The sequence below is a fragment of the Engystomops pustulosus genome, unplaced genomic scaffold (assembly GCF_040894005.1).
Source record: "Engystomops pustulosus unplaced genomic scaffold, aEngPut4.maternal MAT_SCAFFOLD_141, whole genome shotgun sequence".
Lineage (NCBI taxonomy): Eukaryota > Metazoa > Chordata > Amphibia > Anura > Leptodactylidae > Engystomops > Engystomops pustulosus.
This window is the reverse complement of record NW_027285021.1, coordinates 200,139-214,971: the sequence shown is the minus strand read 5'-3', so window position 1 is coordinate 214,971 and position 14,833 is coordinate 200,139. Positions and strand designations below refer to the sequence as shown.

At 54.5% G+C, this 14,833-nt stretch overlaps 1 protein-coding gene across 2 annotated transcripts in view; it reads right to left on the bottom strand.

Moving 5' to 3' along the window:
- Positions 1-14,833, bottom strand: part of ARSG (arylsulfatase G) — a 120,029-nt gene that overhangs the window by 1,763 nt on the left and 103,433 nt on the right. For both annotated transcript variants that reach the window (XM_072131773.1, XM_072131774.1), the window contains exon 11: positions 3,205-3,295. In XM_072131773.1, coding sequence (XP_071987874.1) covers positions 3,205-3,295 — 91 coding nt within the window. The remainder of the gene's footprint in view (positions 1-3,204; positions 3,296-14,833) is intronic.

Here is a 14,833-nt window from a genome sequence, read left to right as displayed (position 1 = left end):
GCAGATTTATCAAGTGTCTGAAAGTCAGAATATTTCCAGTTGCCCATGGCAACCAATGACAGCTCCCCTTTAAAATATTCATGAGCACTGGTAAAATGAAAGCTGAGCTGTGATTGGTTGCCATGGGCAACTGGAAATATTCTGACTTTCAGACACTTGATAAATCTGCCCCATTGCCTCCTTTTGCTACCTTGAAGGCAGCAGCTCACACTAGTTATTCTCAGTAACTTTAAAGCATCATTAGAATTTAAGTTTTAATGATAAGAGATTTTATACTTGTAATTTCTGGGACAAGAGAAATGGTACATGACTAGAAGAGATGGGCGCTGATAGGGCGAAGGAGAATGCACTGGGCCTGATGGCTTATGTATGTGTATGCAATCAGCACCCGGTATCCTGCATTGCATACATACACATTATACATATACATAAATACATACGTACACATATACATACATACATACACACATATACATACATACATACACACATACACATACATACATACATATACATACATACACACATATACTTACATACATACATACATACACACATACACACATATACATACATACATACACACATACATACACTCACCGGCCACTTTATTAGGTACACCTGTCCAACTGCTCGTTAACACTTAATTTCTAATCAGCCAATCACATGCCGGCAGCTCAGTGCATTTAGACATGTAGACATGGTCAAGACAATCTCCTGCAGTTCAAACCGAGCATCAGTATGGAGAAGAAAGGTGATTTGTGGCCTTTGAACGTGGCATGGTTGTTGGTGCCAGAAGGGATTTTCACGCACAACCATCTCTAGGGTTTACAGAGAATGGTCCGAAAAAGAAAAAACATCCAGTGAGCGGCAGTTCTGTGGGCGGAAATGCCTTGTTGATGCCAGAGGTCAGAGGAGAATGGGCAGACTGGTTCGAGCTGATAGAAAGGCAACAGTGACTCAAATCGCCACCCGTTACAACCAAGGTAGGCAGAAGAGCATCTCTGAACGCAGAGTACGTCCAACTTTGAGGCAGATGGGCTACAGCAGCAGAAGACCACACTGGGTGCCACTCCTTTCAGCTAAGAACAGGAAACTGAGGCTACAATTTGCACAAGCTCATCGAAATTGGACAGTAGAAGATTGGAAAAACGTTGCCTGGTCTGATGAGTCTCGATTTCTGCTGCGACATTCGGATGGTAGGGTCAGAATTTGGTACAACAACATGAAAGCATGGATCCATCCTGCCTTGTATCAGCGGCTCAGGCTGGTGGTGGTGGTGTCATGGATCCATCCTGCCTTGTATCAGCGGCCCAGGCTGGTGGTGGTGGTGTCATGGATCCATCCTGCCTTGTATCAGCGGCTCAGGCTGGTGGTGGTGGTGTCATGGATCCATCCTGCCTTGTATCAGCGGCCCAGGCTGGTGGTGGTGGTGTCATGGATCCATCCTGCCTTGTATCAGCGGCTCAGGCTGGTGGTGGTGTCATGGATCCATCCTGCCTTGTATCAGCGGCTCAGGCTGGTGGTGGTGTCATGGATCCATCCTGCCTTGTATCAGCGGCTCAGGCTGGTGGTGCTGGTGTCATGGATCCATCCTGCCTTGTATCAGCGGGTCAGGCTGGTGGTGGTGGTGTCATGGATCCATCCTGCCTTGTATCAGCGGGTCAGGCTGGTGGTGGTGGTGTCATGGATCCATCCTGCCTTGTATCAGCGGGTCAGGCTGGTGGTGGTGGTGTCATGGATCCATCCTGCCTTGTATCAGCGGCTCAGGCTGCTGGTGGTGGTGTCATGGATCCATCCTGCCTTGTATCAGCGGCTCAGGCTGGTGGTGGTGGTGTCATGGATCCATCCTGCCTTGTATCAGCGGCTCAGGCTGGTGGTGGTGGTGTCATGGATCCATCCTGCCTTGTATCAGCGGGTCAGGCTGGTGGTGGGGGTGTCATGGATCCATCCTGCCTTGTATCAGCGGCTCAGGCTGGTGGTGGTGGTGTCATGGATCCATCCTGCCTTGTATCAGCGGCTCAGGCTGGTGGTGGGGGTGTCATGGATCCATCCTGCCTTGTATCAGCGGCTCAGGCTGGTGGTGCTGGTGTCATGGATCCATCCTGCCTTGTATCAGCGGCTCAGGCTGGTGGTGGTGGTGTCATGGATCCATCCTGCCTTGTATCAGCGGCTCAGGCTGGTGGTGGTGGTGTCATGGATCCATCCTGCCTTGTATCAGCGGCTCAGGCTGGTGGTGCTGGTGTCATGGATCCATCCTGCCTTGTATCAGCGGGTCAGGCTGGTGGTGCTGGTGTCATGGATCCATCCTGCCTTGTATCAGCGGCTCAGGCTGGTGGTGGTGGTGTCATGGATCCATCCTGCCTTGTATCAGCGGCTCAGGCTGGTGGTGGTGGTGTCATGGATCCATCCTGCCTTGTATCAGCGGCTCAGGCTGGTGGTGGTGGTGTCATGGATCCATCCTGCCTTGTATCAGCGGCTCAGGCTGGTGGTGCTGGTGTCATGGATCCATCCTGCCTTGTATCAGCGGCTCAGGCTGGTGGTGCTGGTGGTGTCATGGATCCATCCTGCCTTGTATCAGCGGCTCAGGCTGGTGGTGCTGGTGTCATGGATCCATCCTGCCTTGTATCAGCGGCTCAGGCTGGTGGTGGTGGTGTTATGGTGTTGTTGCTGCCCATGTCCATCCCTTTATGAGCACAATGTACCCTGTAACATCTGATGGCTACTTTCAGCAGGATAATGCGCCATGTCATAAAGCTGGAATCATCTCAGACTGGTTTCTTGAACATGACAATGAGGTCACTGGACACAAATGGCTCCACAGTCACCAGATCTCAATCCAATAGAGCATCTTTGGGATGTGGTGGAACGGGAGATTCGCATCATGGATGTGCAGCCGACAAATCTGCGGCAACTGTGTGATGCCATCATGTCAATATGGACCAGAATCTCTGAGGAGCTTCCAGCACCTTGTTGTATCTATGCCACGAAGAATTGAGGCAGTTCTGAAGGCAAAAGGGGGTCCAACCCGTTACTAGCATGATGTACCTAATAAAGTAGAGGGCGAGCAGAATGATTGGCTGTGTATAAGGGGTTGTGGCCGAGCCCACCATGTCCCTCCCCCGCTACATGCTGCCTCATACCCATAATGTAGAGTGGAATGCTGGATCTCCTCCTCAGGGGTCAGGTGGGTGCAGTACTTACCTGTGGTGTAGAAGGCCTTGTAGTGCCCCAATCTTACAGCCTCTATGTCTCCAATCCTTCCACCTGCTCCACTGTTGGGGTGATACATGATCTAAGAAAGGAAACAAAGACATGGGATGATATGTATGGTGGACTCCAGCCTATCAGGAGTAACATTACCTGACACACCTCCAGCCTCTCAGCCAATCAGGAGTAACATTACCTGACACACCTCCAGCCAATCAGGAGTAACATTACCTGACACACCTCCAGCCTATCAGGAGTAACATTACCTGACACACCTCCAACCTCTCAGCCTATCAGGAGTAACATTACCTGACACACCTCCAACCTCTCAGCCTATCAGGAGTAACATTACCTGACACACCTCCAGCCTTCCAGCCTCTCAGGAGTAACATTACCTGACACACCTCCAGCCTCTCAGGAGTAACATTACCTGACACACCTCCAGCCTATCAGGAGTAACATTACCTGACACACCTCCAGCCTCTCAGGAGTAACATTACCTGACACATCTCCAGCCTCTCAGCCTATCAGGAGTAACATTACCTGACACACCTCCAGCCTATCAGGAGTAACATTACCTGACACACCTCCAGCCTCTCAGCCTATCAGGAGTAACATTGCCTGACACACCTCCAGCCTATCAGGAGTAACATTGCCTGACACACCTCCAGCCTCTCAGCCTATCAGGAGTAACATTGCCTGACACACCTCCAGCCTATCAGGAGTAACATTGCCTGACACACCTCCAGCCTCTCAGCCTATCAGGAGTAACATTGCCTGACACACCTCCAGCCTCTCAGCCTATCAGGAGTAACATTGCCAGACACACCTCCAGCCTCTCAGGAGTAACATTACCTGACACACCTCCAGCCTATCAGGAGTAACATTACCTGACACACCTCCAGCCTCTAAGCCTATCAGGAGTAACATTGCCTGACACACCTCCAGCCTATCAGGAGTAACATTGCCTGACACACCTCCAGCCTCTCAGGAGTAACATTACCTGACACACCTCCAGCCTTTCAGGAGTAACATTGCCTGACACACCTCCAGCCTATCAGGAGTAACATTGCCTGACACACCTCCAGCCTATCAGGAGTAACATTGCCTGACACACCTCCAGCCTATCAGGAGTAACATTGCCTGACACACCTCCAGCCTCTCAGGAGTAACATTACCTGACACACCTCCAGCCTATCAGGAGTAACATTACCTGACACACCTCCAGCCTCTAAGCCTATCAGGAGTAACATTGCCTGACACACCTCCAGCCTCTCAGGAGTAACATTACCTGACACACCTCCAGCCTCTCAGGAGTAACATTACCTGACACACCTCCAGCCTTTCAGGAGTAACATTACCTGACACACCTCCAGCCTATCAGGAGTAACATTGCCTGACACACCTCCAGCCTATCAGGAGTAACATTGCCTGACACACCTCCAGCCTATCAGGAGTAACATTGCCTGACACACCTCCAGCCTATCAGGAGTAACATTGCCTGACACACCTCCAGCCTATCAGGAGTAACATTGCCTGACACACCTCCAGCCTCTCAGGAGTAACATTACCTGACACACCTCCAGCCTTTCAGGAGTAACATTACCTGACACACCTCCAGCCTATCAGGAGTAACATTACCTGACACACCTCCAGCCTCTCAGGAGTAACATTACCTGACACATCTCCAGCCTCTCAGCCTATCAGGAGTAACATTACCTGACACACCTCCAGCCTATCAGGAGTAACATTACCTGACACACCTCCAGCCTCTCAGCCTATCAGGAGTAACATTGCCTGACACACCTCCAGCCTATCAGGAGTAACATTGCCTGACACACCTCCAGCCTCTCAGCCTATCAGGAGTAACATTGCCTGACACACCTCCAGCCTCTCAGCCTATCAGGAGTAACATTGCCAGACACACCTCCAGCCTCTCAGGAGTAACATTACCTGACACACCTCCAGCCTATCAGGAGTAACATTACCTGACACACCTCCAGCCTATCAGGAGTAACATTGCCTGACACACCTCCAGCCTCTCAGGAGTAACATTACCTGACACACCTCCAGCCTTTCAGGAGTACCATTACCTGACACACCTCCAGCCTATCAGGAGTAACATTGCCTGACACACCTCCAGCCTATCAGGAGTAACATTGCCTGACACACCTGCAGCCTATCAGGAGTAACATTGCCTGACACACCTCCAGCCTATCAGGAGTAACATTGCCTGACACACCTCCAGCCTATCAGGAGTAACATTGCCTGACACACCTCCAGCCTCTCAGCCTATCAGGAGTAACATTACCTGACACACCTCCAGCCTCTCAGGAGTAACATTACCTGACACACCTCCAGCCTCTCAGGAGTAACATTACCTGACACACCTCCAGCCTATCAGGAGTAACATTACCTGACACACCTCCAGCCTATCAGGAGTAACATTACCTGACACACCTCCAGCCTATCAGGAGTAACATTGCCTGACACACCTCCAGCCTATCAGAAGTAACATTACCTGACACACCTCCAACCTCTCAGCCTATCAGGAGTAACATTACCTGACACCTCCAGCCTCTCAGCCTATCAGGAGTAACATTACCTGACACCTCCAGCCTCTCAGCCTATCAGGAGTAACATTACCTGACACACCTCCAGCATTCAGTTCTTCCCTGGGTCGGGCGATGTCTGGTGCCTCGGGTATTGGTTATATTTATTTCCTCTGAAAAGCGACGCTGAATTACGGAGAAAATTTATGGAAAAAGAAACTGCAGCTGTTTTGTGTGTGAACAGCGGCTTATTCCCAATGGAGCCTTTAGTTGGAAAAATCTTCATGGACTGAAGGAAAACGTATTTTATAAAACGCAGGATACAAGCGGATGGAAGAATCTCTGGGGTCAGCACTCACCCGCTGTGTGACCAGGGACCCTCCACGCAGGATACAAGCGGATGGAAGGATCTCTGGGGTCAGCACTCACCCGCTGTGTGACCAGGGACCCTCCACGCAGGATACAAGCGGATGGAAGGATCTCTGGGGTCAGCACTCACCCGCTGTGTGACCAGGGACCCTCCACGTAGGATACAAGCGGATGGAAGGATCTCTGGGGTCAGCACTCACCCGCTGTGTGACCAGGGACCCTCCACGCAGGATACAAGCGGATGGAAGGATCTCTGGGGTCAGCACTCACCCGCTGTGTGACCAGGGACCCTCCACGTAGGATACAAGCGGATGGAAGGATCTCTGGGGTCAGCACTCACCCGCTGTGTGACCAGGGACCCTCCACGTAGGATACAAGCGGATGGAAGGATCTCTGGGGTCAGCACTCACCCGCTGTGTGACCAGAGACCCTCCACGCAGGATACAAGCGGATGGAAGGATCTCTGGGGTCAGCACTCACTCGCTGTGTGACCAGGGACCCTCCACGCAAGATACAAGCGGATGGAAGGATCTCTGGGGTCAGCACTCACCCGCTGTGTGACCAGGGACCCTCCACACAGGATACAAGCGGATGGAAGGATATCCGGGGTCAGCACTCACCCGCTGTGTGACCAGGGACCCTCCACGTAGGATACAAGCGGATGGAAGGATATCCGGGGTCAGCACTCACCCGCTGTGTGACCAGGGACCCTCCACGTAGGATACAAGCGGATGGAAGGATCTCTGGGGTCAGCACTCACCCGCTGTGTGACCAGGGACCCTCCACGCAGGATACAAGCGGATGGAAGGATCTCTGGGGTCAGCACTCACCCGCTGTGTGACCAGGGACCCTCCACGTAGGATACAAGCGGATGGAAGGATCTCTGGGGTCAGCACTCACCCGCTGTGTGACCAGGGACCCTCCACGCAGGATACAAGCGGATGGAAGGATCTCTGGGGTCAGCACTCACCCGCTGTGTGACCAGGGACCCTCCACGTAGGATACAAGCGGATGGAAGGATCTCTGGGGTCAGCACTCACCCGCTGTGTGACCAGGGACCCTCCACGTAGGATACAAGCGGATGGAAGGATCTCTGGGGTCAGCACTCACCCGCTGTGTGACCAGAGACCCTCCACGCAGGATACAAGCGGATGGAAGGATCTCTGGGGTCAGCACTCACTCGCTGTGTGACCAGGGACCCTCCACGTAGGATACAAGCGGATGGAAGGATCTCTGGGGTCAGCACTCACCCGCTGTGTGACCAGGGACCCTCCACACAGGATACAAGCGGATGGAAGGATATCCGGGGTCAGCACTCACTCGCTGTGTGACCAGGGACCCTCCACGCAGGATACAAGCGGATGGAAGGATCTCTGGGGTCAGCACTCACCCGCTGTGTGACCAGAGACCCTCCACGCAGGATACAAGCGGATGGAAGGATCTCTGGGGTCAGCACTCACCCGCTGTGTGACCAGGGACCCTCCACGCAGGATACAAGCGGATGGAAGGATCTCTGGGGTCAGCACTCACCCGCTGTGTGACCAGAGACCCTCCACGCAAGATACAAGCGGATGGAAGGATCTCTGGGGTCAGCACTCACCCGCTGTGTGACCAGGGACCCTCCACGCAGGATACAAGCGGATGGAAGGATATCCGGGGTCAGGACTCACTCGCTGTGTGACCAGGGACCCTCCACGCAGGATACAAGCGAATGGAAGGATCTCTGGGGTCAGCACTCACCCGCTGTGTGACCAGGGACCCTCCACGTAGGATACAAGCGGATGGAAGGATCTCTGGGGTCAGCACTCACCCGCTGTGTGACCAGAGACCCTCCACGCAGGATACAAGCGGATGGAAGGATATCCGGAGTCAGGACTCACCCGCTGTGTGACCAGGGACCCTCCACGTAGGATACAAGCGGATGGAAGGATATCCGGGGTCAGCACTCACTCGCTGTGTGACCAGGGACCCTCCACGCAGGATACAAGCGGATGGAAGGATATCCGGGGTCAGCACTCACTCGCTGTGTGACCAGGGACCCTCCACGCAGGATACAAGCGGATGGAAGGATCTCTGGGGTCAGCACTCACCCGCTGTGTGACCAGAGACCCTCCACGCAGGATACAAGCGGATGGAAGGATATCCGGAGTCAGCACTCACCCGCTGTGTGACCAGAGACCCTCCACGCAGGATACAAGCGGATGGAAGGATCTCCAGAGTCAGGACTCACCCGCTGTGTGACCAGGGACCCTCCACGTAGGATACAAGCGGATGGAAGGATCTCTGGGGTCAGCACTCACCCGCTGTGTGACCAGGGACCCTCCACGTAGGATACAAGCGGATGGAAGGATCTCCGGGGTCAGGACTCACCCGCTGTGTGACCAGGGACCCTCCACGCAGGATACAATCGGATGGAAGGATCTCTGGGGTCAGCACTCACCCGCTGTGTGACCAGGGACCCTCCACGTAGGATACAAGCGGATGGAAGGATATCCGGGGTCAGCACTCACCCGCTGTGTGACCAGAGACCCTCCACGCAAGATACAAGCGGATGGAAGGATATCCGGGGTCAGCACTCACTCGCTGTGTGACCAGGGACCCTCCACGCAGGATACAAGCGGATGGAAGGATCTCTGGGGTCAGCACTCACCCGCTGTGTGACCAGGGACCCTCCACGTAGGATACAAGCGGATGGAAGGATCTCCGGGGTCAGGACTCACCCGCTGTGTGACCAGAGACCCTCCACGCAGGATACAAGCGGATGGAAGGATCTCCAGAGTCAGGACTCACCCGCTGTGTGACCAGGGACCCTCCACGTAGGATACAAGCGGATGGAAGGATCTCTGGGGTCAGCACTCACCCGCTGTGTGACCAGAGACCCTCCACGCAAGATACAAGCGGATGGAAGGATCTTCGGGGTCAGGACTCACCCGCTGTGTGACCAGAGACCCTCCACGTAGGATACAAGCGGATGGAAGGATATCCGGGGTCAGCACTCACTCGCTGTGTGACCAGGGACCCTCCACGCAGGATACAAGCGGATGGAAGGATATCCGGAGTCAGGACTCACCCGCTGTGTGACCAGGGACCCTCCACACAGGATACAAGCGGATGGAAGGATCTCTGGGGTCAGCACTCACCCGCTGTGTGACCAGGGACCCTCCACGTAGGATACAAGCGGATGGAAGGATCTCCGGGGTCAGGACTCACCCGCTGTGTGACCAGAGACCCTCCACGCAGGATACAAGCGGATGGAAGGATCTCCAGAGTCAGGACTCACCCGCTGTGTGACCAGGGACCCTCCACGTAGGATACAAGCGGATGGAAGGATCTCTGGGGTCAGCACTCACCCGCTGTGTGACCAGAGACCCTCCACGTAGGATACAAGCGGATGGAAGGATATCCGGGGTCAGCACTCACTCACTGTGTGACCAGGGACCCTCCACGCAGGATACAAGCGGATGGAAGGATCTCTGGGTTCAGCACTCACCCGCTGTGTGACCAGAGACCCTCCACGTAGGATACAAGCGGATGGAAGGATATCCGGGGTCAGGACTCACCCGCTGTGTGACCAGGGACCCTCCACGTAGGATACAAGCGGATGGAAGTGCAACACCCTCGCCGATGCAATGGCGAGGTAGTGCTTGCGAATACGTCCCACTTGTAGGTAACACCACATTACACTACATGGTCCTGATAGGATCAAGGGGAAATTGCAGTGGTTAATCCTGCCTGGCAAGGCAGATGTTAATTTGTGATGTAATTATGTCAACCAATGTCTGTGTTACATCCTGTCTTTGTGCACTGAGAGGTAATTGGAGGAGCAGCCACCACCTGACCAAAGGGAGGTAATAAAACCTCTGGCCAGGAATGTTCTGGGGTCTTTCAGAGAGGATTCCAGTATGAGTTCTTAGAGAGAAATCTCTCTCAGGAGAGAGACCGGTCCTAGACAGGCCCTCTGGGTCTGCAGGACACAAGCAGAGAGTAGTTAGCTGAGCAGCAGCTCAGAGCCTCTAGCACACCAGACCAGTGCAGGAAGAGCCTAGCCCCTGCCTGAAGTGGAACAATAAGACTAGAGTTAGTGTAGTGAGGAAAAGGGGTATCATTCCTACCTTCAAGGGTGATACCTGAAGAGATCCAGGACCGAGCTGAAGCATCCTCTAAGGACACAGCTGCCTCCCAGCCTGCCCTTTACATCCAGGCTGGTGAAATACATCCTGTGGCTCCCTCCAAATACCTCTCCAGTACTCCACCTGTTAAAGGCACGTTTTCTGCAGTTCCTGCCGGTTGCAATAAACGAACTGTAAGTTGTTTTCTTCAACCTCTGCCTCCGTCTGGTCCCTGCTACTACCCCTGCCTACCTCACCGGCACCCTGTCCATCACCCAGAGACTCACACTCGGGACGTTAAGGGGTTGCCCCAGGGAGATCCGCTATAGCAGCCTCTCCCTCATCTTTTCTTGCCAACACCACCCTGCTGGAGACCTGCCAGGCTGTAGGACAGCTCTCCGGTTCCCCCGTACCAAGCACCGTGACAATAGCGTGCTTAGGCCGCAACCGCCAGCCACTCCGGTACCGCGGGCCCCGACTGTCTCCAGGCCTCACCTCAAGGGCTAGGCCCCGGTGGGGGATGTTGCAAGTGGCGTCACGAACAGGATATAGACTTCTGTGCCTTATCACGGCATTAAAGACTTTCCTTTATTATAAAAACTGTGCTGCCTAACCCTGCTGCCATCCGGGTTTAGGCCCAAGGACTTGTGTGTTTCTGGAATGAACTGTGTTATACTGCTGCCATGTGCTGTCGAGCGCCGCTCCAGCACTCCAGAGGTTAATCCTGGCAAGAACTGTACCAGCTCTGCTACATCCGGCGCTGCCGCGCCTGAAGATTTTTACCTCAGAAACTGTGGCGCAGCAAATAATTCAAGCCCGCCAAAACCTTCACTGGCGGGAAACCCAGATGACGCATCAAGCTCCACCCACGCGCGAATGGCGCGAACCCCGCCTCCTGTGGCGCAGGAAAAATTAGAGCCCGCCACAGCTCTTGGCGGGAAGGACTTGGACTCCTCCCACTGGCTAGAGGCGGACTTCCTGCCCCGCCTCAGAGAAACGCCAGAACTTGAGTGGATTTTGGACAGTGAGGACAGCACCATGTGGGGTCCTCCGCCCTTCCCTCCTGTGGAGCGTCCGGACTTTTACGAGGTCCTAGAGACTATGGTGGTGGTCTCTGCGCAGCCCGTCCGAAGACCCTCCGCTGGACATCGGCTGCACCGAGGATTGACTCGGGCCTTCGTCACCAGGACATGTTACCAAACGGTGACGCAGTACCAAATCCCACCCGGGCGGATCCTCGTCCCTATCCCGGCTACCATCCCGGTACCGCGGGCCCACGTGGAGGCGCCACGTGGGGAGGCCCCGACTCCTGTCGAGCCAACGCCTGGGCCTAGTGTTGCCGCTCCCCCTGCTCCGAGGCCTACTACTCCTGCTGCGCGGCCTGCTAGCCCCGCTGTGGTGATTCCTGATCCTCCGGTGGTTCCTGCTCCTGTTCCGGCACCTACCTGTCGCCCAAGGAGATCCGAGCCTGAACCGGAGCCACGAGCCCCAGCACCGAAACCTCCGCAGCCTCAAGGCCGAGGTGAGGCCGCCCGCCGGCGACTCCGAGACGCTGTCTCAGACCAGCGACGCCGAGAGAAGGAGGCCCAGCGGTATATGGCCGGCAGATCCACAGCGGGAGCTTGGGTCGAGAAGAATCGCACCACCGGCATGGTCCGGTTCTTCGACAAACGGAAGGGCTATGGCTTCGCCACCCAGGACTACACCGGACGGGAAGTATTTATACCCCGCCGGTCCGTCAAGAGGCCTGATCTGCCGGAGAGCCAGCACAACCTGAAGCCAGGCGAGTGCATTGAGTTCTCCCTGCAAGAGGGGCCCCGAGGACCTTGGGCGGCTGGTGTGATCCGGATCCCCGACTCCGATGAGGACCGTTACTTCCCGCAGGACGACTGGTATGAGGACGACGAGTGGCCGGAGTCTCCGAACACCTCTTCCTCCTCGGCTGCAAGTCCCCGGGCGGTGACCCACGTGAATGCCCCATCCACAGTAATTGTGAGTACGGGTCCCATTGCCATCCATGGGCCGGGCATGATACAGGGCGCCACCCCCACCGGCTCCCCTGCCGGGAGCATTGCCAGGTCCCGCGGCTCTTCTGTGGGAGAAGACATCCCGGCTAGCGAACCTTGTCCGGAGGTTCCGTCTAGGCACACATCCCCCCTTGCCGGTTACCAATGGGGTGATGACCCGGCCCCGGAAGAACCGGAGCTGGAAGGAGCCGCGGCTCGGCCGCCGGGCTCTGTTTATTTTTTCCTGGACCCCTCTGTGGTCCCTGGCTCAGTTGAGCCCCCGGCTGGAACAGCCGACACCCCGGGTGACAGCGCTCCTCCCCCTGCAGGTCCGGAGGATGTTGCTGCACCTGCAGTACCCGCTACTGCCACCGGGTGTCCCCAGCCGGCACCTACTCCCGCTGAGGATGGACAGGATTCCCTGCAGGAGCTGGATCCTGTCTTTGCTGAACCCAGCGATACTGACTAATCCCTGAAGGGCTGTAGCCCTCTCCAGGTACTTTGTACATATTGGGGCACATTTACTTACCCGGCCCATTCGCGATCCAGCGGCGCGTTCTCTGCACAGGATTCGGGTCCGGCTGGGATTTAAGATGGTAGTTCCTCCGCCGTCCACCAGGTGGCGCTGCAGCGCCGAAAATAATCTTAACGCCCCGGAATGCACCATCCCATAGAAGGTGAAGGTGAGCGCTCCCCAAGCGACACATTTTCGTTTTTTAAATGCGGCGGTTTTTCCGAATACGTCGGGTTTTCGTTCGGCCACGCCCCCCGATTTCTGTCGCGCGCATGCCGGCCCCGATGCGCCACAATCCGATCGCGTGCGCCAAAAACCCGGGGCAATTCATGTACAAGCGGCGCAAATCGGAAATATTCGGGTAACACGTCGGGAAAACGCGAATCGGGCCCTTAGTAAATGACCCCCATTGTGTATATTTATCTCCATTTGCCCCAAAGAGCCAGAGACTGTCCTGAGACTCTTACCCTTATTTATCTCAGTCAAGAGATTATACACTGTCATGTGCTATGATAGCACCCTTCCTCTGCCACAGCAGAGATTTCTTCAAAGGACTCTGTCCCTCTCCAAATAGAGGAGACCCTTTGATTCTTCATTGCACTTTTCCCCACATCAAGGGCTGTACCCAGAAGATGGACTTTGTCAGTAGAGACCTTCTGAGAGACTTTTGCCAACCTCCAGGAAAAGTTGCAATGTAATTTATTATCATTTTGCACTTAATGCCTTCCTTTTTAGGTATGGACATTCTGCTTGCACTTTTTATGCCTTTTCTTTGCAGGAAAAGAGACATTTGCTATCCTGCTACCCTGAGTAGCCTATCTATCTGTAACGTTATGTTATAAGATGTGTACCCATTGGGCTCCCAAGCCAATGCGAGTTTACCAAATGTTTGCACACTGTCAATATATGCCAGTAGTCTGCATTAACCCTTTCATAGGCTTTTCAGGTTGTAGTGTGGCTGTGTCGGACCGTCTTTTATGTAAAACACTGACCGCTACCTGATCCCTCAAACTGAGGTTTGCACGTGGGGGTAGTCCGTAAACTGCGGGTCTTTAGGGGACCGGGGGTGTTACACAGATAGCACCTGGATGCCACTCATACATGGGTAAGGTTGTCAGTCAGGAGGTACTCGTGTCGCATATGCTCATGCAATGCAGATAGACACCATATAATTGCCGCCAGGGAAGAAGCGTTGATCAAACAAATATACAGGCCTTGGTGCAAGGAGTGGATTACAGGACATGACACCACACCTTTCCTACTGTACAGTTCGGTTTAATGGCGTCAGCGACCAACTGTCATACAGCTATATTTTTGTCTTAGTCCGACACCAACCCAGGTGCCTGTCTCCAGGACCATGGGCGGTTTGTCCCTACACCTCACACAGCGTGCACTTCCCAGAAGTGCCCTTAGCCCCCTCTGTGCCCCAAACCATCGGTAGTCGAGCCGAGGGCGGCTCTTTCAATTGCCCCCGGGGTATGCAACACCCTCGCCGATGCAATGGCGAGGTAGTGCTTGCGAATACGTCCCACTTGTAGGTAACACCACATTACACTACATGGTCCTGATAGGATCAAGGGGAAATTGCAGTGGTTAATCCTGCCTGGCAAGGCAGATGTTAATTTGTGATGTAATTATGTCAACCAATGTCTGTGTTACATCCTGTCTCTGTGCACTGAGAGGTAATTGGAGGAGCAGCCACCACCTGACCAAAGGGAGGTAATAAAACCTCTGGCCAGGAATGTTCTGGGGTCTTTCAGAGAGGATTCCAGTATGAGTTCTTAGAGAGAAATCTCTCTCAGGAGAGAGACCGGTCCTAGACAGGCCCTCTGGGTCTGCAGGACACAAGCAGAGAGTAGTTAGCTGAGCAGCAGCTCAGAGCCTCTAGCACACCAGACCAGTGCAGGAAGAGCCTAGCCCCTGCCTGAAGTGGAACAATAAGACTAGAGTTAGTGTAGTGAGGAAAAGGGGTATCATTCCTACCTTCAAGGGTGATACCTGAAGAGATCCAGGACCGAGCTGAAGCATCCTCTAAGGACACAGCTGCCTCCCAGCCTGCCCTTTACATCCAGG